Source organism: Salmo salar, chromosome 23 (assembly GCF_965601325.2).
Source record: "Salmo salar chromosome 23, fSalSal1, whole genome shotgun sequence".
NCBI lineage: Eukaryota > Metazoa > Chordata > Actinopteri > Salmoniformes > Salmonidae > Salmo > Salmo salar.
Window position 1 is genome coordinate 8,360,221 of NC_138313.1, and position 23,454 is coordinate 8,383,674.

At 45.4% G+C, this 23,454-nt stretch overlaps 1 protein-coding gene across 4 annotated transcripts in view; it reads right to left on the bottom strand.

Moving 5' to 3' along the window:
- The window catches only part of LOC106584018 (tyrosine-protein kinase receptor Tie-1), a 28,625-nt gene extending 18,842 nt beyond the window's left edge, over positions 1–9,783 (bottom strand). Inside the window, exons 1-14 of one of the 4 annotated variants that reach the window (XM_014168774.3) lie at positions 9,483–9,783; positions 8,355–8,663; positions 8,078–8,188; positions 7,687–7,842; positions 7,421–7,552; positions 7,045–7,185; positions 3,615–3,743; positions 3,282–3,427; positions 2,923–3,067; positions 2,470–2,655; positions 2,156–2,293; positions 1,333–1,623; positions 754–1,044; positions 43–236 (exon numbers count right to left, since the gene is read on the bottom strand). In XM_014168774.3, coding sequence (XP_014024249.1) covers positions 43–236; positions 754–1,044; positions 1,333–1,623; positions 2,156–2,293; positions 2,470–2,655; positions 2,923–3,067; positions 3,282–3,427; positions 3,615–3,743; positions 7,045–7,185; positions 7,421–7,552; positions 7,687–7,842; positions 8,078–8,188; positions 8,355–8,663; positions 9,483–9,525 — 2,412 coding nt within the window. In that variant the 5' untranslated portion in view covers positions 9,526–9,783. The remainder of the gene's footprint in view (positions 1–42; positions 237–753; positions 1,045–1,332; positions 1,624–2,155; positions 2,294–2,469; positions 2,656–2,922; positions 3,068–3,281; positions 3,428–3,614; positions 3,744–7,044; positions 7,186–7,420; positions 7,553–7,686; positions 7,843–8,077; positions 8,189–8,354; positions 8,664–9,482) is intronic. The other 3 variants (XM_014168773.3, XM_014168776.3, XM_014168775.3) reach the window with 3 other exon arrangements.
- Between the last annotated feature and the right edge of the window lie 13,671 nt (positions 9,784–23,454).

Below are 23,454 nucleotides of genomic sequence, written 5' to 3' on the forward strand. Positions count from 1 at the left end.
GTCCTCTCTCTCTCTCTCTCTCTTTCTTTGTCTCTCTCTCACCGATCCAGACTGGTAAGTGAAGGTGCGTCTGCGGTTGAGCAGAGTTTTGCGGATGCAGAAGAGAGCCAGCAGGGCCAGCAGGATAGTGACACAGGTGACCGTCACAGACCCCACCACAGCTACCAACAAATAGTAGCCCTCACTGCCTGGACGCCCCCCCACACCCTGGGTGGTAGGAGTGAAGTCCTGGGGACCTAGAGGGAGAGGTGATATGAGGAGATGCACACTCTTATGCAGATGAACATTGACTCTATCCTATTTATTATGTAAGTATCCTCACATTTTAATGTGATAGTTCACAAAAAAAAAATCTATGTTCACTCAAAAATTTCACTCAACATTTTTGGGACATTTTCAGACCTCAAATGTGTTCAAATGTCAAAATGAGTCCATGTCCCATACTATCTGTTGTTTAGATCCAGTTTTACACCTCAATCCCAAATGAGTGGGAAAGATTGGCATCTAAAGTGATTAAATGAGATGGAGGTACCCTTCTTTGTTATTCATTGGGGATTACAGTATTGCTTGATCTAAACAACAGATCATGTGGGATTCAAACAAACCTTGACATTTGACCACTTTTGAGTTCTGAAAAGGTCTAAAAAACTTAGATTTTCAAGTAGAAATCTTTAAATCCATGTACTTTGATGCCTTTTTAACCGGTTTAACACCTTTTACTCCATACATGTTTTTTTTAAAACTATCTCTCACCATCTCCCTGGGTCCTGGCATGGACAAACTTGCTCCACTCCCCGGGTACTTTAGAGAAGGCCCTCACTCTGAACTGGTAGAGAGTACTCCCGTTGAGCGCTGTCACATCTTTAGCTGTCTTGTTGCCATCGTCTGTGTCGACCCAGGGGTGCAGGCTGCCCTGACCCACCGGCTGGTACTCTATGATGTACTTTACTATGCCCCCGTTAGGGTCCTCAGGGGGCTGCCACTTCACCTGCACTGCAGACACAGACAGGGGCAGGGCCTGGACGTTCCGAGGAGATGAGGGACCTGGGGGAAAGAGGGGAGGAGAGGGACAGAGAGGAGACATCAGCGGGGTTAGTATTGGTCAGAAGGTGTTAGCTTAGGCTACATGGCTATTGCCAAACTGTACCATTAAAGTGCTTGAATTTCTTTCTGGATTTCCTTAGTAAGTCATCCATTCCTAAATGTACTTTCTTTTATGCACCCATCTTTAACCCGGACACAATATGAGGGCAGGGGGAGCCACCAACCATCCACCAATGACAGTTGTCAACACTCACTGCTAAGCCAATAGGAGGAGCTCTTGTTAGTTACCCTGGCTGTTTATGCGGACGTTGTACGGCTTAGAGGCGGGCCCCAGACTGCCACAGTTGAGCAGCCTGACGATCACTGTGTAGTCTTGGTGGTACTGCAGGTTGTAGAACTTGGTGGAGAGCACATTGAGCAGGGTGGTCTCCTCTCTCAGCATCTCTCCTGAGGGGGAGGGCCCGAAGAGCTGCACTAAGAACCCGCTGGCCCTGTCCGCGTTGCCATGCAACAGCCAGCGCACAGTGGCGTTGCGGCCCTCCAGCGAGCTGAAGTCAATCTCTGGTCGAAGAGTGGGCTCTACAGCAGCAACACAGAACACACAGTCATGGAAAGGTCCTCCAGCCTGGGATGCTTTCTCCTTCTCCTATTTACTGAGACACAGCCTCTCGTTTACAGATGGGCAAAGAACATTCTGATTAGGTCACTAGACAGAATTAAAGAACCATTATTTCAGATTTAGAACCTGCATTCAGCTGTCCACTTGGACACACACACACACACACACACACACACACACACACACACACACACACACACACACACACACACACACACACACACACACACACACACACACACAGACACCATCACCAATTTACTACATTTACATTTTAGCAGACGCTCTTATCCAGAGCGACTTACGGTAGTGAATGCATACATTTCATTAAAAAAAATTCCTGTACTGGTCCCCCGTGGGAATCAAACCCACAACCCTGGCATTGCAAACACCATGCTCTACCAACTGAGCCACACGGGACCACAAACCTCTGCTCTGACTATTGCTTTTCGACACCGCAAAAACTAATCCCGGCGTACTGTTGCTGCTCACCTGGACAGTCAGTCTCCATGATGGCCTCAGGCCCCAGAGTCCCCTCCCCTCCCTCCCCAGGACGGGTCAGCTGGACACGGACGTGGTAGCGTGTAGATGGCTTCAGATTCATCAGCGTTATAGGCTCTCTACTGTACACTAAGAGACAGGAACACAGAGAGATAGAGAATCAGACAGGATTAGCCATATAGAGTAGGGATCTAATATCGATAATGACAAATTGGCAAATTGTCTTGCATTGTTTTGAGGCAAGGCCATTTTTCCTGTGAAATGGATGATATATTATGTTGCCAGGATAGTAGTTGTGACTTTACATGAGATCAAACGCCATCTGTATGCACCTATGATGGAGGACCAGGAGTCTCCTGTCTCCATGGGCTTATAGAGGAGCTTGGTGGAGTCGATGGGTCCGTCTCCTCTGTAGGACTCCACAGGCAACACCACCAGCTGCTTACTCCTCTTCTCCAGCAGCTTGGGAGGGGTGCTGGGGAACGGTGGCTCTGGCGAGAGAGGGGAGTAAAGTGGGTGAGAATTTGAATAATGAGTGATCTGATGAGTCTCAACCAGAACATTAAATCCATATCGCTAGACCATTTCTCAGTGTATATTTAGGGCTGGTTTCCCAGACACAAATCAAGCCTAGTCCTGGACTAAAAAGCAAGTTCAAGTCCAGGACTAGGCTTCGTCTTTGTCTGGAAAACCTGCCCTCAATGTTAAGCACCTCACATTGACTGAAATAGACCAGTAAAATACTTTTCTCTTCTCACCTTTGACAATGAGGTTGAACTTCCTTGAGTCTTGTCCCCCATTGGTGGAAACCCTACACTCCCATAACCCAGCATGCTCAGTGGACAGACGGGGAATATCAAACTGGGCTGTGCTCTTATTGGAATCCATGGTGGTACGAGACGCCTGAATTAGAGTTCCAAAAATATTTTGGTAAGGCTGCTTACAGTCTGAAGTAATGTTGAGCCAACTGACATTATCATAAAAAATATTGACATATTTTCACTATTACAAAAACATTGAATTTCACCAAATCTCACTGACTACACCATCACAGTTTGTTTCCCAGTAATTGAATAATCAAATGTAAAATGACCGCCCATCCTTCCATTGCCTCTACCTTGAGCACAGTGCTGTCCAGTTTGCGCAGCTCAATGCTGGTGTGGCTGGGCAGGGGGTTGCCTGTGGCGGAACACAGGATCTTGGGGCTGGAGTGAAGGTTCCACTCTAGACTACTGGCCATGTTCAAGATCTGGGGGGCACGGTCTGATGGGAAAGAAACAGATGATGAAGAGGAAGAGGAAGATGATAAATAAGGTGATGATTATGATGTTGATGGCGAAGATGCTACTGCTACTTGTGATAATGTGATTAATATTGATGTTGGTAGTGTCAATGGCGATGAAAAAGAGGAAGAGCGCAAGGAAAAGGAGGAGGAAGTAATGCTACCTACCTGATTTCTCACAGTGCTGTCCTCTCCAGCCAGTGGGACACTGACATCCACTGAAGTGGTTACACACTCCACCGTTCTTACACTTACAGCGCAGCCTGCAGTCTGCCCCGTACATGTCCCTGTGGCAGACTGGGGAAGAGGGGGAGAGGTGACATTAGGATGGGAAATCCTTGTTGGGATTCTGATAAGTCTGTCGTGATGGAATTGTTACCTGATATGTCTATGCATGTTATGTACTCTATGTATCTATTTCAACACATGCAATCATGTTGATAGGTTGGTTGTACAATTACAATCAATATTAATTGGGCAATCTAAGATATGCCATAAACCTACATACAGTTCATTCGGAAAGTATTCAGACCCCTTTACTTTTTCCACATTCTGTTACGTTCCAGCCCTTTTCTAAAATGTATTAAAAAAAATATATATATATTATTTTTTGGCAATGTATTAAAAAAAATAACAGAATACTTATTTACATACAGTGGGGCAAAAAAGTATTTAGTCAGCCACCAATTGTGCAAGTTCTCCCACTTAAAAAGATGAGAGAGGCCTGTAATTTTCATCATAGGTACACGTCAACTATGACAGACAAAATGAGAAAAAAATATCCAGAAAATCACATTGTAGGATTTGTAATGAATTTATTTGCAAATTATGGTGGAAAATAAGTATTTGGTCACCTACAAACAAGCAAGATTTCTGGCTCTCACAGACCTGTAACTTCTTGTTTAAGTGGCTCCTCTGTCCTCCACTCATAACCTGTATTAATGGCACCTGTTTGAACTTGTTATCAGTATAAAAGACACCTGTCCACAACCTCAAACAGTCACACTCCAAACTCCACTATGGCCAAGACCAAAGAGCTGTCAAAGGACACCAGAAACAAAATTGTAGACCTGCACCAGGCTGGGAAGACTGAATCTGCAATAGGTAAGCAGCTTGGTTTGAAGAAATCAACTGTGGGAGCAATTATTAGGAAATGGAAGACATACAAGACCACTGATAATCTCCCTCGATCTGGGGCTCCACGCAAGATCTCACCCCGTGGGGTCAAAATGATCACAAGAACGGTGAGCAAAAATCCCAGAAGCACACGGGGGGACCTAGTGAATGACCTGCAGAGAGCTGGGACCAAAGTAACAAAGCCTACCATCAGTAACACACTACGCCGCCAGGGACTCAAATCCTGCAGTGCCAGACGTGTCCCCCTGCTTAAGCCATTACATGTCCAGGCCCGTCTGAAGTTTGCTAGAGAGCATTTGGATGATCCAGAAGAGGATTGGGAGAATGTCATATGGTCAGATGAAACCAAAATAGAACTTTTTGGTAAAAACTCAACTCGTCGTGTTTGGAGGACAAAGAATGCTGAGTTGCATCCAAAGAACACCATACCTACTGTGAAGCATGGGGGTGGAAACATCATGCTTTGGGGCTGTTTTTCTGCAAAGGAACCAGGATGACTGATCCGTGTAAAGGAAAGAATGAATGGGGCCATGTATTGTGAGATTTTGAGTGAAAACCTCCTTCCATCAGCAAGGGCATTGAAGATGAAACGTGGCTGGGTCTTTCAGCATGACAATGATCCCAAACACACCGCCCGGGCAACGAAGGAGTGGCTTCGTAAGAAGCATTTCAAGGTCCTGGAGTGGCCTAGCCAGTCTCCAGATCTCAACCCCATAGAAAATCTTTGGAGGGAGTTGAAAGTCCGTGTTGCCCAGCGACACCCCCAAAACATCACTGCTCTAGAGGAGATCTGCATGGAGGAATGGGCCAAAATACCAGCAACAGTGTGTGAAAACCTTGTGAAGACTTACAGAAAACGTTTGACCTGTGTCATTGCCAACAAAGGGTATATAACAAAGTATTGAGATAAACTTTATTATTGACCAAATACTTATTTTCCACCATAATTTGCAAATAAATTCATTAAAAATCCTACGATGTGATTTTCTGGATTTTTTCTCATTTTGTCTGTCATAGTTGAAGTGTACCTATGATGAAAATTACAGGCCTCTCTCATCTTTTTAAGTGGGAGAACTTGCACAATTGGTGGCTGACTAAATACTTTTTTGCCCCACTGTAAGTATTCAGACCCTTTGCTATGAGACTCGAAATTGAGCTCAGGTGCATCCTGTTTCTATTGATCATCCTTGAGATGTTTCTACAACTTGATTGATAGAGTTAATCTGTGGTAAATTCAATTGATTGGACATGATTTGGAAAGGCACACACCTGTCTATATAAGGTCCCACAGATGACAGTGCATGTCAGAGCAAAATTCAAGCCATGAGGTTGAAGGAATTGTCCGTAGAGCTCCGAGACAGGAGTGTGTCGAGGCACAGATCTGGGGAAGGGTACCAAAAATATCTGCAGCATTGAAGGTTCCCAATAACACAGTGGCCTCCATCATTCTTAAATGGAACCATTTTGGAACCACCAAGACTCTTCCTAGAGCTGGCCGCCCGGCCAAACTGAGCAATCTAGCGAGAAGGGCCTTGGTTAGGAAGGTGACCAAGAACCCGATGGTCACTCTGAATGAGTTCCAGAGTTCCTCTGTGGAGATGGGAGAACCTTCCAGAAGGACAACCATCTCTGCAGCACTTCACCAATCAGGCCTTTAGGGTGGAGTGGCCAGACGAAAGCCACTCCTTAGTAAAAGGCACATGACAGCCCGCTTGGAGTTTGCCAAAAGGCACCTAAAGGACTCTCAGACCATGAGAAACAAGACTAATTGGTCCGATGAAACAAAGATTGAACTCTTTGGCCTGAATGCCAAGCGCACGTCTGGAGGAAACCTGGCACCATCCCTACGGTGAAGCATGGTGGTGGCAGCATCATGCTGTGGGGATGTTTTTCAGTGGCAGGGACTGGGAGACTAGTCAGGATAGAGGGAAAGATGAACGGAGCAAAGTACAGAAAGATCCTTGATGAAAACCTGCTCCAGAGCGCTCAGGGCAAAGGTTCACCTTCCAACAGGACAACGACCTTAAGCACACAGCGAAGACAACGCAGAAGAGGTTTTGGGACAAGTCTCTGAATGTCTTTGAGTGGCCCAGCCAGAGCCCGGACTTGAACCCGATCTAACATCTCTGGAGAGACCTGAAAATAGCTGTGCAGCGACCCATCTAACCTGATAGAGCTTGAGAGGATCTGCAGAGAATAATGGGGGAAACTCCCCAAATACAGGTGTGCCAAGCTTGCAGCGTCATACCCAAGAAGACTGGAGGCTGTAATCACAGCTAAAGGAGCTTCATTTGCAAAATGTCTAAAAACCTGTTTTGCTTTGTCATTATGGACTATTGTGAGTAGATTGATGAGGGGAAAAAACAATACATTTTAGAATAAGGCTGTAACGTAACAAAATGTGGAAAAAGTCAATGGCTCTGAATCATTTCTGAATGCACTGCATAGCAAATGAACTCACATCTGTTGCAGTGGTTCCCAGACCAGCCACTGGCACAGGAGCATCCGTAAGGGTCAGCCAGGCAGAACCTCAGCCCTCTACAGTCCATCTCTGGCCTGCATGACTCCTGGCAATTAAGCCCAAACATTCCCTCTCTACAGGCTGGGAGGGAATGCAGTACACATAGATACAGTACAGGACTGGTACAGTTACTTCAGACAGTTTGGCAATATAATATACTTGCCTTTACAAACATGCACTTATACGCACGCACGCAAGCACACACACTATTGCTAATTTGTAGTATGTGTCAGCTTCAACAACTATAATCTTATGCTTTAACATATTGCCACCCCCCCCCCCCCCCCCCCCCTCCCACACAAACACACACACCCACCTGTCTCGCAGCGCATCCCCATGAACCCCGGTGGGCAGATGCAGTCCCCGTCCCGGTGGTGACACACCCCTCCATTGAGACACTCTGGACAGTCCTTGTCACAGTCGGCACCCCACTTCTTACTGCCACAGTCTGTGCAAGACAGTAGAGGAGCGTCAGTGGCCAACCCACCCAAATACAAGCACCTCATCCATATGTGAATCATCATACATACTCTTGTAATGGTCAGTATTAATAAATATGTTATGAGAACAGCCCTACTGTACCTCTGACAATCAGCCTCATCCAGGCTCCATTGATGGGACTGTCTCCCACGAAGCCGGCGCTGTAGATACCCTCGTTGGCTTTAGCCACGTCCTCCAGGGTTAGTACAGCCGTACTGTTGGACACATCACCCCAGTGGGTCGTGTAGAAATAGTTACCTGGTTTTACGACACAGCGAGTCAGCACGTAGGACAAGCTCTTAATAATGTGAATACGTTATAATCCACACGGTGGGGCTACTTTATACTTGTTATAAAATACAAAAGGGAATGATTAAACAATGCCTATATTGCCATCGTTTCATTTAGATGAATCTATTCCCTGCTCACACATAAATGCCTGCCCTTCATCCATCCACCCATCCATGCCTCCCTCTATCCCTGTGTGACTCACCGTTGTATTTCCAGGTGACGTCTCTTCTCTGGGAGCTCAGGACCTGCATGGCCAGGTGAACTGTGTCTCCTCTGTTTGCTGTCACCGTGAGGTAGGCCGGGACAAACAGGGCTGATAGGAACAATACAGAAGAATACAAGTTAACGCTCTCTCTCTGTCTCTCTCTCTCTCTCTCTCTCTCTCTCTCTCTCTCTCTCTCTCTCTCTCTCTCTCTCTCTCTCACACACACACACACACACACACACACTCTCTCTTTCAGTTAGAGCCTCTTCCTTACCTTTGGCAAAGTTGTTGATGAGTGTCACTTTACCCAGGTTTATAAGAGGATCAGTTCCCTGGGACGCATGGCAGTAGAAGATGCCTGTTTGGTCCATCACACCTACGAACTCGTTCGCCACCACCTCCTTGGTCTTGGGCCTTTTGACTCTGTAACGTGGCCGTGAGGAGAGGATGAGGATGCTGTTGTCCTTCTTGATGTCCAGGTCTAGCTCTGCTGCATCCCGCTCCCCAGTGAGGCAGGAGATGGAGAAGAGCTGAGGGGTGGAGGCCTCAGCGTTGGAGATGACGGTCAGGTCTGTCACCGCACCTGTAGGGACGAGATGGCACCACTCATTTGATACAGTCATCTGAACTGTTATGAGGTAAAACAACAAAGGGCAGCTACTGTAATGACCTATTGCTTATTACAATCTGATGTAAGATCAGTTTATCTACTCTAATCTAAACAAACATTACTAGACCTTAGGGCAAGGTTAGTTAAATCGTACCCTACGACTACCAGGTCCAGAATACTGCTGGTTTTCTGTTCTACCTAATAATTAATTGCACCCACATGGTGTCCCAGGTCTAAATCTGTCCCTGATTTCAAGGAAATAATGAAAATAAGCAGTGGAACTGGCTTGAGGTCCAGATTTTTATTTGAAGGCTTTAGGCCAGGCATAACACAACAACCTTTTGACACATTCCAGTTACATTCTGACCTAGGATCAGTTCCCCCAACTTAAATCATTGTGAGCTAAATAACAAAACCATATGGTGGGTCATTTTGCTACATTAAATCCAATGACATTCCTGTTCTGTGGCATTCTAGACCTGATCTACAGAACAATGGCAGGAAACTGGTATGAGCTCCTGCTCTCTCAAGGGGCTGCTGCCTTCTGCTTTCCACTTTGACTTTTATTGTAGCCCGTCATTTGTTGTGTCAAATTCATTTTGATGTTCAGAAATCGTAGTTAGGTTTGCCTTGCAAAAGTTAGACTTTCTGGGGTTACTGTAGGTTACACTCTCTGTAGACATTGTTAATATAATAAGGACAAGCACCTTGAGCCATGTACTGTAATTTTAGAAGATAATAATTGATTTACCTATTATTTCTAGGATACAAATAAGATAGTTTGACTTTTACCTGACACATGGATGAGGCACAACAAAAATAAGATGTAGATCATAATTGTAATCCTCACAGCGACGATTCCGAAATCAGTTGTGTCTAATCCAATGATTTCATTAAAAGTAGACACTTCTACATTCCATCGGTGGTCCCCAGCGCGCCAAAGAACCGCGCGTCTTTGCCCATTTCCATAAATTCCAGTAACTGTTTTTAACGATAACTCTGTCCCTGTTTCTGTTCCAGACCGTTTCACATTCTCCTCTCCGATCTGAGTCTTCTGAATCTGTTGTTCGTAAAATGGGGTTACTCTGGGTGGGAGAGGAAGGAAGAGCGTCACGAGGGGAAAGAGGTCGCTTTTACTCTCCAGCCAAGATTGGTTTTGATTTCAGGATCTGGAGAAGAATGTTGCACAATTTTATAGATTAGACTTTATACTCGTCGTAGAATTTTAAGTTCTTTTCACAATCAATTTCCATTTGTCCACCAAATGCATTGTTAGCCAAGTCAATAATTGAAAAATGATCTAGCAACAAATGTCTTCATTGTTTTATGTATTTGCACACTGTTTTGAAGATGCCCAACAAAAACAGACATATTCTATCACTCTACATGCACAATGCTGACACATAATTTTGCCATGCTAATAGTATGCACAATTTTTTTTTCTGCAGATATGTTCTGAAACTTCAAAGCCAGATCTATGAAATAACAACAGCTGGGTAATGTAATAGGTGTGTTCTTTCCCTGAAGTAAGTTAGTTGTAATCCCTGCAGATTGTGGTCATTTGGCCTATCCTTCACTGCTCCAACCAGTCTGATGAAAGGGAAGGGAAAGGAAAAGGGGGATACCTAGTCTGTTGTACAACTGAATGCATTCAACTGAAATGTGTCTTCCGCATTTAACCCAACCCCTCTAAATCAGAGAGGTGCGGGGGTGGGGGGGGGGGTGGGGGGTGGGGGGTGGGGGTGGGCTGCCTTAATTGACATCCACGTCATCGCCGCACGGGGAACAGTGGGTTAACTGCCTTGCAGAATGACAGATATTTACCTTGTCAGCTTGGGATTCGATCCAGCAACCTTTCGGTTAGGGTCCAAAAGATGATGTACATTCTGCTTGTTGTATCTATGCTTACAGCTGCAATCAGATGGATCAGGTCCAGTCTCTCACTTTTTAACGCTCATTATGAGAAACTTAAAGTACCACACACTTTTCTCATTTCTGGAGGGGCAGGCTTTGAAATGTAATGTTTTCTTTAATGTTTCCTGATGGCCCCAGACAATTGAAGTTGACCCAACTTCTAATTGTTTCAAATGTCCTGTGTTCGATGAGAGAGTTCAAGATTTTCTTTAACAACCTCTTAGATGTAAAATCCCGTTTTGGGGACCTGTGATGTTCTGGTACCGATTCCAACCGACATTTTCGCTTATAGAGCAATCTGTGGACACCACAGATCGAAATGGCTTGCATTGAGCGGTAGCCCTAATTCTCATGGATACAGGATTATGTCTATTTTGCCTGTGTGAAGCAGGATGTGAAATCTGACACCACTTGAAGCTGGGATATCCCTCCTACCATTTCATTCGCTCTTCCAACTGTCCATCAACTCCTGGCTGAACCCTACATCACATCCACTAACAACACATATGCCTGGAATCCTTACATCATACCACATCAGGAGAGAGTAGCTTCGTCACTGTAGCACATTCAGATTGATTTAGAACCAGTAATCTAAAACAATTCATAGATTTTAAACAAAAAAACACTTTCTGTTGGACAAAAGTAATATGAGATGAAAGGTGAGTTCCTAATGATTTCAGGAGGCCAAGCTAGAGCTCTGTGAGACGTTCACAGCGATGGAGGCAGACGTTTTGATTAAGAGAGACGTTTAGAAAATATGCACATTTTCTCTAACACTAAACATACAAATATGTATTTTACAGTTATAAGGAAGGTGAAATCTTGTAGTTAGTCAATTTATAATTAGTTTATCTTATATGCTTTTTAAATATAAGTAACGTCAAGCCTTATTCATACAGTTTTGTTGAAATAGGAAATACATCACAAAATATTTTATAATATTTGTACTGTGCACTTGAGCTTGCATCCTCAAAAGTGACTACACTTCAGCAATTTACAACTATTTTTTCCAGAAAGGTGAGATCTTAACCTTTCTTGGAGTATGCAGCATTACTAGTTATTGTTTATGGCCCTCATGATAAATAGTTACTTTTGGGGATTTATGTAGATTACATTTTCGATTGCATTTAGTTACATTTAACTGGTTTTAAATGGAGCATAATTATTTCTGAGGGTTTGGAGGGCTCAGATAAATACTCTTCTGATATAACCTACAATTCACTTGTTATGCTTGTCTTATGTCATTGTATTAAGCTGCTTGAAATAGGTGAGGAAACAACATTTTACTGTACCATTGTATGTGATCACACAAAGGATAATACAAAGACTTTGCTATGCAAAGACTATGATGAGGTGCCCAGAGCAGGAGACTATTGTTATGTCTCCAGGTCAGAATGTTTTCATTTTGATACAGTCCAAACAGAGGACTATACTGTGTTGGTTCAGGTTTGCTGGCTCTTCGGTTCTATGACAGAGACCTCCATGTCCCTGATAATGTAAATAGACCTTAAGAGGTCCTTCCTATTTCCTCTACACAGGGTCACAAAAATTATGCTCACAAGACTGACTTATCTATGAAGACAATGAGGACAGAGACTCATCTAATCAGTCACACTACTAGACTCTCTCAGAGTCACGTGAATTCCACACTTATTTTGTTTGCATCAGTACTGAGTTTACACTGCTTGTTCCCAGAAAGAATGAAAAATGTTGCACCACTAGTTCTCAGAAGAAAATTAAAATGCAAATAAATAAGTCATTTTCATACATGTTTTTTGGAGGAAATTTGTGCAATCTTTGTGCATAAGTTGGTATTGTGTGCTCTCAGAGATAGCTGGAGCGAGAGTAGAACATGTGGGCAGACAGACATGCAGGGAGACAAGCAGACATCTTGGTAGTTGCAGGGAGAGTGGACTCTGAGAGGAAGCCCACAGGGGAAAAGACTGGATGCTGTGTCAACATAGTTACTTTGACTGCTGGCTGCAGTGAGGCTTCAAGAAGCATGAGACAGGGTGTTTGTGTGTGTGTGCTTGCGTGTGTGTGTGTGCACCCATACATTTACATGTATGTGTGGTGCGCATGTACATGTGTGCTTGCCTGCGTGCGTGTTTTAGGGGGATATAAAGGGTGGAAACCAGGCCCTCCACTCCTCAGACATGGTCCATTGTCCAGCGAGCTCTTTGTTGTCCTGAGGTAATTATCAGTAGTGTTTGTTGTCAGAGCGATGGCTGCTGATTATTTCGGTTTGCTTTAGATGGCACAGCCAGACAAAGGCAAAGCGCCCAGTCTCCGCTTGCCTCGCACAAGGTCATCAGTGGGAGAGCAAACAATCAAGTTTATGGAGTTTACATTGGCTCATATCACATGATGATTGTATTCTGTTACTGTTATTGTAAAGAGCAGTACACTCTTAGAAAAAGGGTTCTTGTGCTGTCCCCATAGGAGAAACCTTTTTGGTTCCAGGTAGAACTCTTTTGAACTCAAAAGGGTTCTTCAAAGTGTTCTCCTACTGGGACAGCCGAAAAACCCTTTTATGTTCTTAGATCGCAGTTTTTTTCCCAAGAGTGTAGGATATGCTGGCCAGCAGCATCCATTATCTTGCATATTGCACTGTAACTGTAACAGTCTTATTGCTTGAAGGTAATCTGAATTGAAAACACCAAACCTCAAAATCTAGTGGACAAAGCTGGTCTGTGAATACATTTCAAACCGTAGAGTTGAATTTACAGCTGCACACTCCCCTCCATGTTTTAGTACTTTTTGGACATTTAGTTGTGGTTTTAGTGGTGTCGGGAGTGGGGGTGAAAGTGAGGAGGAGGAGGGGGGGGTAAGGTCCTTGAGACTGTGAGAACGTTTGTATTAAATTCCCATTTCCACCCATTGTGTGAAGAGCTGGCAGAATTCCACATGCACTGACTCACTCGCGCACGCCCCTGTGAGCTGGGGTAGAGGTGCAGTGTACACCTCTCTGGCCCCTTGAGACCACCTTCCTCCCTTGCCCCCTCTCCTCAGTCTGGGAAGGAAATCGACTCCTGGGACCCTAACCCAGACCCCTGGGGGCTTCAGGGCAACCAGTGATTACATTAAACCTCTCTCAGTGTGTATATAACGTGTAGGGAGTTACCCAGAGATAAAGAAGTGAAATCTTTGGCCGGGCTCGGAAACTCAAGCCGTGGGGCTCCTGTGTTTTGTACACTTTCATAGTCAGAGCGCTGTCTATCTGTCATCAGTATGGCTGAACAACAAGTCAAGGAGACTTCTAGTGCTCTCTCTCTCTCTCTCGTGTGTGTGTGTGTGTGTGTGTGTGTGTGGTGTGTGTGTGTGTGTGTGTGTGTGTGTGTGTGTGTGTGTGTGTGTGTGTGTGTGTGTGTGTGTGTGTGTGTGTGTGTGTGTGTGTGTGTGTACCATGGTGATGACACTTGTCATCTCGCCTGCCTTGTCATGTTTCCCGCTCCTCCGGGCAGCCAGTGGAATAAACCACTCAGCAAATCCCACGCCTGCTCTGGAGAAGTTATCTGGCCACAGCTCTGTGTAATAATAAACAGCATCCACCCAGCCGCCTCCATCATCAGAGGAGATGAAGACAGTGTTGTGGTTAGTCAGATGGGGTGACACTGAGTGAAGTGACAGTCAGCAGAGGGATGTGAGGTTGGCGTGTGTCACTGTCTTGTGGAAAGATGATATAAGGTAAGCATAACGTCGAGTGAACCACTATCCTAAATGCTTAGCTAGCTAGTATGTAGTATATTGGAAGATTGGAAGGTTTGCGAGTTCAATCCCCGTCCGAGTCATACCGAAGACTGTAAACATGGTAAGGTGCATCTCTGCTTGGCACTCAGCATTAGGGAGATAGATTGGGGGTAAGGCTATGTGATAGTCTAGGGTTTTGCAAGCTGCACACCCCACACACACACACACACACACACACACACACACACACACACACACACACACACACACACACACACACACACCATGATCATATCATGTCAGTATCACTCTAAGACTCTAAAACAATGTGCAGTGATAAAACAGTTTACGTTCAGTTGAAACACTGCACACTCCTCATGAATCAAGTGAAGTGCCCATGGAAAGAATGTCTGCTCGGTTTTGCTCCATCCTTCCCATTTCCTCTGTTCCTCAACAGTCTTCTTATCGCCAAACAAATGTGTTGAGTCATGCAGATAGAGTATATCTTACAGCATGCTCAACACAACACACAGCTATCCTATGACCTATCCGATGCCCAATCCCAGGTTTTTCCTGCTGCAGTAAAACTGTTGTTTTTAATGTGTAGAAGCACAATACATATTTATGTTTTTCTTCAGCTTGATTTACTAGACAGCTTGTTTTTGTGAACTTATAATTACACATTTTTCCAATTAAGTAATTGGCATTAATGTAATTCCACAACCCATTGCCATCAACGTATCAGTTATCAATCAATCAATAAGACAGTGCATCTCTAAAGTTCAGTGATATCTAAAAGGACTGAGACAGTGCAATGGTTTTATACTGGCTTCTCTCGTTACAAACCATTCTAGACACTTTCTGTGCGTCCTCTGTATTGTGACAGTTGAGTGGAAATTGGCACCACTTTATTGCTCCATGTACTTGGAACCGGGCGCCATGTTTCCAGCTGTACCCTCCCTCCCTTAGTTTGTCCTGTCCTGGAAAGACAACATGGTACTCATTAGGCCCAGCGAGCCTCCCAGCTGCTGCCCTGGGGTGAGGGTGGGGCAGGGGGAGGATGGGGTTAGGGAGAGGGTGAGAGTGGGAGTGGGGGTGGGGAAGGAGGAGGATTGGGTGACATGGGTCCCATTCTGGAACAGGGTTAACCCATAGCTCCGGGGCAACAGAGCACCGAACAGGGGCAGGGCACGGAGATTGTTCTTACTGCACAAACCTGAGTCTACAATGGCCATACCTAATGTCTGCATATACACGCTCATAAGCATGTACTTTCCCGAACACACACACCACCCAAAACTCCACTGATGTGATTATAGAAAATCAGCAGATAAAACGAAGGAAGTGCTAATCATAACAACATGTATTACTATGTGTGTTGTATGAGTAGCCAATTTAAGAGACTACAATAAACTATATGGTTTGAGTTAGAGAATAAGAGCATGAAGATCAAATCAGCCCTTTTTTTACTTCTACTTATATTCGAGCTTTCTCAGCCTGATAGGCTGAAATTGTAATTAGGACTACAGGAATAGAATAGCTTTCCCATCGGAATATTATAGCCTTCCCTGTAGCTCAGTTGGTAGAGCATGGTGTTTGCAACGCCAGGGTTGTGGGTTCGATTCCCACGGGGGGCCAGCAAAAAAAATCTATGAAATTGTATGAAATGTATGCATTCACTACTGTAAGTCGCTCTGGATAAGAGCGTCTGCTAAATGACTAAAATGTAAATGTAAATTATGATTAACAAGGAAGGGGAGGGGTTGTGATACTTTATCCAGACAGAATGTCTCTGGAATATTACAGTAGATTAGGAAGTTGAATAACCCTTTGGAGAGTCGTTGGCTGAAAGACAAAAGGGAGGGGGAGAGAAAAAGAGAGAGAAAGCAAAATAAATAGAGGGGAGTAGTAAATATAGCAGTAGAAATATAAAACAAGAGAAAAAGAAACAGAATGTGTTCCCGAGGACACAAAACAAAGGGAAGGAGAAGATAAAAAATGAGAGAGAAAAGTTTGACTAAGGAAAAAAAGAGTGAGAAGAAATTAGCGAGCATGTGAGAGTGACAAAGAGCTGAAGAATGACAGTGAGAGAGACAAACCCATGAGCTCTGCTAGTCAGTTCGCGCTCTAGCCAGTGGAAGGCTCTTGAGCACAGGACGTTGTGCTGCAGGTGCTGATATGTGTTCAGGAAGTGGCTGGAGCGCAGGGCAGGAATCACCCAGTGTGCAGCCCAGTCAGACAGAACCAGGCATGGGCAGCCTGGAGCAGGGGCGGAGACAGGAAAGCCTGTCTTCTGGGTGCTTGCTCAGCCCTCAGCCCAGGGATAAGGGACAATGTAGTTCCCAAAAGCTAAAGATGAGGTATCTAAGAACAGTGTGATGTATTGATAGTGATGCATGTTGATGCACAGGCAGTGGAAGGTCAGCTCTGGTATTGAATCTAAAGTGCAGGTCTAATCTAATCTCTTAATGACATTTTAAGTGTGAAATGCAAACAGCTAGACCCCCACCCTCCATTGTAATATACTATACACATGTACACGTGTTGTTATTTACCCTGCTTTAAAAAGAGACAAACAGCACTCAACCCCTGGAGAAACCCTACGATTGCTTGACTGCTGAGTGGCCAGTTTGCAAGGTCACATTAATTAGGGCACATCGTAGCAGAATTGTTTTGCAATGGAAGACAAAAACAAAACAATTATTTTTATACAAGTTCAGGTAGTCCCTCCCTGTTTCATTCAGTTTTCTTTTGTTTGGCGCCTGGGGGGGGGGGGGGGGAATTCCAACCCGAGTTAAGCTCACATAAATAGAACATAATTATATTTTTATGCACTTTTCTCTATGCGTATTCTGATCTTGAATTTAAGCATGAGAATAGCATGCTATTCACCCGCTATTCGTTTGGGATGGAGATGGAATAAATGAAGGTGTGACAGAGGTGTGTCTACCGATACAGCATATTCTGACCTTGACTTAATTCCCTAATAATTCCACCACCTTTATACGTGAGGAAACCATGAATAAGGTCTGGCGAACCTACCAGTTCCAAGTGGGAAAAGCATATTTTGCACTTCATTTTTTCCAATAGAAATAACACCATTCGTGCACTGTAATTTACAACTTGATAAGAGCTATTTATAAGAGCAAGTAGATGAGTAATCCACTTGGATAAGGGAATTGTAAATATAAATATACATTTCAATGACATCTATTTTAGACAAATGGAAAAACCAGTCATATGGCAGCAAACTGAAGCATATCAACATATGAAATGCTGTGCCATTATGCAGATGTTTTAATTGTACTGCCTTTTAACCTCAAGGGATGGCCACGCTACAATTTCTTAATTATAGGTTACCCTGACTTTCTCTGTTCCCTATCATGTTAAATATTAGCCACTATCAGTATCGACCGTCAGTAGGCATAATAACCACACATATTCAGCTGCCAATTTACTGTTAGTTCCCTTCAGTTGGTACAACCTACATTATCATTCCATAAAAATAAAAAAATGTGTTGCTTCCTCTGTAAACGCTGGCACGAACGTGTGGTTGTTGCTGAGGATCATTAGTAACAGTAGAGAACATATAAAAAAGACATGTAGGCTAAATTAAATCGTTATGGAGTGGAGCGCAGACCAAGCTGTAACAGTTTGAACCCATCGCATGGCGCAATACTTGGTCGTGTCATCACACAGTTCCATGGTTAGTGCAGGTAATAGATGAAGGTATAGCCTACTACTGTACACTATTCTCCCTACTATAATTCTATGTACATTAATCATCCAACATTAACATGGGTTGAAGACTCTGATTGTGGCAATTTTCAGAATGACTCTAACTACCGTTTTCTGTCTTTTGTGCGTAAAGGCCCTCAAACCTGTTTTTTTATGATTTATAAATCATTTCCTAAACTTAAATAATCTACAAGATCAGAGAATTTTTAAATCTATCAATTGGTGCTGAAATGGAGACGAGTATGCATATACTTAGATGACTTTCATTGATCCCCAATTGTTTGTGTTAGTGATGTGAGAATACAAAAATCAAAGCTTTGCATCATCACAAAGAGGACCTTTTTTGCCGATGTCGTCAGTATTTTTGTTGATAATCATGCTCCCTTCATAAAATGAAAGGTTAAAGGTAGATTGAATGCCTGGTACACTCCGGAATTATCAGAAGTCATTCAAAAAAAGAGATGACGCTTGGTTCAAGACCAGGAACACAGGCTTAGGCCCGGACTAGCAAGCTTTTAAGCAACTGAGGAATAATTGTGTAAGACAAATAAGACTAAATCTGATTATTAAGTAACCACTCTTTTGGATTAAAATGATAACCTGGCTAAATCCTGAAGGGTTCTACTTCCTTCTCTCTGCCACAACAAATTAATTGATCACTGATGCACTGGTGTCGGCGTTGGAAATCCGCGATGAGGCCTGGGTCCAGGATGTCCCTGGTGGGGACCAAGCACCTCTCCTCTGGGCCATAACCCTGGAAACAGGAAACAAAGGGCTGTGAGACATGGGTTTAACTCTGGACACATGAAAGGTGGGATGTATACGAAGGGTACGGGGCAACAAAAGATGAACAGCAGAGGGGTTAATAATTTTAGAGATGGGAAACGGGCCGCAAAACCGGGGGGAGAGTTTGCATGATTCCACACGGAGGGGCAGATCCCGGGTCTTCCGTACGAGACGATACCTGGGTGCCGGGGTCTGATGGCGATCCGCTTGTCGTCGATACCTGGAGGTGGTCTGGAGGAGGGCCGAGAGTAGTCTCGAGATCCTGGTTGGCTCGCTACGACTGGCCATTGGACTGGGGGTGGAACCCAAAGGACAGGCTGACCGAAGACCCAATGAGGGTGTAGAACGCCTTCTAGAACCGGGATGAGAACTGAAGACCCCGGTCGGAGACCATGTCCACGGGCAATCCATGGATCCGGAAGACGTGCTGCACCATGAGCTGGGCCGTCTCCTTGGCCGAGGGTAGTTTGGGGAGAGGAATGAAGTGGGCAGCTTTGGAAAACCAGTCGACCACAGTCAGGATGGCAGTGTTGCCCTCAGACAGGGGGAGACCTGTGAGAAAATCCAGGGATATGTGGGACCAGGGACGGTGAGGGACAGGCAGTGGTTGAAGAAAACCAGCCGGAGCTTGCTGAGGAGTCTTGTTCTAAGCACAGACAGTGCAAGTGGTGACAAACGCGGCGACATCCGGAACCATAGTAGGCCACCAAAAGCATTGTCGCACGAAGGCCAGGGTCCGACGGGAGTCCGGAAGGCAGGCAAGCCTGGAGGAATGGGCCTACTCCAGGACCGCGGATCGGACAGCGTCCGGCACAAACATCCAGTTATCTGCCGGGTTTTTGTGGTCGGTCCACACAATGAACGGATGTTCCGCACCTTCTAGCCAGTGCCTCCATTCCTCCAGTGCCATCTTCACCGCAAGAAGCTCTCGATTCCCCACATCGTAGTTCCTCTCCGTGGTGTTGAGGCGGTGGGAGAAGAAGGCACAGGGATGCAGCTTAAGGTCCAGGGCAGAACGTTAGGACAGGACAGACCCCACTCCGACATCTGAAGCATTGGCCTCCAACACAAACTGAAGGGAAGGGTCAGGATGAACCAAGAAGAGGAGCAGTGGTGAGACAGTGTTTGAGGTCCCGGAACTCCTGGTCAGTGGCAGAGGACCACGTGAATGGAACCTTGGTAGAGGTGAGTGCAGACAGGGGGGAAGCCAGGGTGCTGTAACCCCGGATAAACCGGGAATAAAAATTGACAAACCCCAGGAAACAGCTGCACCCTGGATGTAGGCTGAGGCCAATCCACCACCGCTCTCACCTTCCCGGGGTCCATCTGGACACTCCCAGCAGAGATGATGTAACCCAGAAAGGGGATGATGGAGAGATGGAACTCGCACTTCACAAACCGCTGATTCTCCAGAAGGCATTGAAGAACCTGCCGGACATGGAGCACATTTTCTTGGGGAGAGCGGGAGAAAACGAGGATGTCATCAATGTAGACAAAGACAAACCGGTTCAACATGTCATGGAGAACATAATTTACCAGAGCCTGGAACACAGCAGGGGCATTGGTGAGGCCAAAAGGTATGACCAGATACTCGTAGTGGCCGCTGGCCATCTTCCACTCATCCACCTCTCATATCTGCAACAGGTGGTAGGCGTTCCGTAGATCCAGCTTGGAAAACAGTGGCCCCCTGGAGCGGCTTGAAGGCCGAGGAAATGAGTGGTAGTAGGTAGCGGTTCTGAACAGTAATGCCATTGAGGCCCTTGTAGTCAATGCATGGGCACAGGATCTTGTCCTTTTTCTCCACGAAGAAGAACCCTGAACCGGCAGGAGAGGAACAGATAAATCCTGCAGCTAGGGAGTCCCCAATGTAGGTCTCCATAGCCTTGGTCTCCGGTCCCAACAGAGAGTACAGACATCCCCGGGGTGGCGTGGTGCTATGGAGAAGGTCAATCCCGCAGCCATAGGCTCGGTGTGGCGGAAGCGAAGTGGCCCGGGCCTTGCTGAACACCTCCCGGAGGTCCTGGTACTCTGCAGGGATGGTGGAGAGGTCCGGAGCACCTTCCAAGCCCCAGGGAGACGTCCCGGGGGCAGGTTGCGCTGACTTCAGACAATGGGCGTGGCAGATCGGACTCCAGCCCATGACCCCGTTGACCAGTTGATGAGGGGATTGTGTTGCTGGAGCCAGGAGAATCCCAAAACCACGGGAATCTGAGGAGCACTGATGAGTAGAAATTAAATAGTCTCGCTGTGATTCCCTGACACCCGTAGGTTGATAGGAGTGGCATTATGAGTGACCCAGCCTATAGAGCGCCCGTCCAGCGCTCTAACATCCATGGGAACGGAGAGGGGATGTTCAGCTCGGAAGCCTGGGTATCATCCAAAAAGCTCTCATCGACTCCAGAGTCAATGAGGACCCCGGAGAGATTTAGACTGGTTTCCTCACAGCAGAATGGCATGAAAAGGGGTGCGAGCAAGGGAAGCAGAAAAGTTATCCATATGGCCCACCAGAGTACTTGCTCCTACCAGTGAGCCTGGTCTTTTAAAGGACAAGGGGACACAAAATGACCAAGAGTCCCGCAATACAGACAACTCTTCGGGTTGATCCTGTATTGCCGTTCCGCTGGTGACAGCCCAGCTCTGCCTAGTTGCATACCGTGGCTCCTTTAAAAGTTGTGAGCTTACACTGCGGGACTTAGAGGTACCCAGCATCATGGCTTCATTGCTTCAGACCACCACAAGGGGGAGTTAGAGCACTCATTATGCATTTGGGTCCCAAGGTTTTTATTTGACCAATCGTATCGAGTGGTTCCAATGATGAATTTGACGCGGACCACCCATCCCTGGTGGCTTTCTTCATCAAAGATGACTGACAAAACATTACGGGGAAAGCAGATGTAAGTAGATTTATAACGTCATAACGAGTCAAGCTAAAAATGTACAATTGAGAGGAATATGTTAGTTAATGTAGAGACAAACAATTGTGCATATTTTGTACATATTTTGTCATAAAGTTAATTTACGAAAATCGCAATTTAGCAAGTTAAAAACTTCTTAGGGATAGGCGTCCCGCTAGCGGGACACAAGCCAACAACATCCGGTGAAATTGGAGGGCACGCAATTCAAATAAATAATCGTAATATTAAACATTCATAAACATACAAGTATCTTATATCATTTAAAAGCTTAAATTATTGTTAATCTAACTGCGTTGTCCGATTTCAAAAAGGCTTTATGGCGAAAGCATACCATGTGATTGTCTGAGGATGGCACCCCACATCAACATATTGTTCAACCAGCACAGGCTTCACAAAATCATAAACAGCGATGAAATAAATCACTTATTTTTGAAGATCTTCCTCTGTTTGCAATCCCAAGGGTCCCAGGTAAGGTTCCCAGGGTCCCAGCTCTTTAATAATACTTCCTGTTGACCTGACCTCACCTATGATCATGCTGTGCCCTCTGTGTCAGCCAGTTCAGATGCGGGACAGGTTCACCGACACAGCTGATATAACCTAGAGGAATTAGGGAGAAGGGGGAGACAGGGATGAAGTAAAGGAGAGAGACTGTTATTGTGTGTGTGTGTGGTCTCACCTGGTGTCCACACTAAGTGGCCAAAGAATACTTTATGCTGAAAAACATACACATGAGGACAAACAATAGAATATAATGTCATTATTAGACATAAATACCACTTGAAGCTTGATGATGACTTGATCATTTGAATCAGCTGTGTAGTGCTAAGGCAAAAACAAAAATGTGCACAGGTGTTTGGAGCTTTCCGATGTGCCACAGCTGGTGAGGTGTCAGGTTCGCCTCCGTATTTAAGGGTGGTTATTCCAACTCTCTGAAATGCTGCAGATCTGCCCGCAGACGAGGTAGGAACACATATCCCACACAGAAGAGGTGGATAGAATTCTACAGGTCAAGGTATCCTTCTTCCTCCAAACTGTGCATGTGAGACAGGTTCCATGTACAACAAGATAGGCAGAGAGGAAGAGAGAAAAAGAACACAGAACAGTTTAAATGACATGCCACAGAATGCTGAGGCAGCATGCAAGGTGTGCCGCAACTTTTAAAGGAGGAACCACTGTAGGCTCGGGAAGCGGTGACTCGGCCATCTTCCGCGGCTCTCGAGGAGGTCAGGAAGCCTCGGGTTCTCTTGGCAACAGGACCGTTGGGGACTTCTGGGATGACTAGGAGGCAAGGTGGAATCCCTGGACGTGCGAGCGAAATCGAATTTCCTCTCCCTCCGTCGTTCCCGTAATTGGCCATCGGATGGTCAACGTGATGATGGAATCGAGATCTGTAGGTAACTCCAGAGCAGCAAGCTCAACCTTGACTTCCGAGATGCCGTGCAGGAAGATATCAAACAGCGCTTCCTGGTTCCAAGCACTCTCCGCTGCTAAACTTGCGGAAATCCACCACATAGTCTGCCACACAGCAGTCTGCTGCTGTGTGGCAGACTATGTGGTGTATTCCCAGGTAGCTTCTCAAGTCCCGTGTGGCTCAGTTGGTAGAGCATGGTATTTGCAACGCCAAGGTTGTGGGTTCGATTCCCACGGGGGACCAGTACGGGGGAAAAAATAAATCTGAAGTGTTTGAAATGTATGCATTCACTACTGTAAGTCGCTCTGGA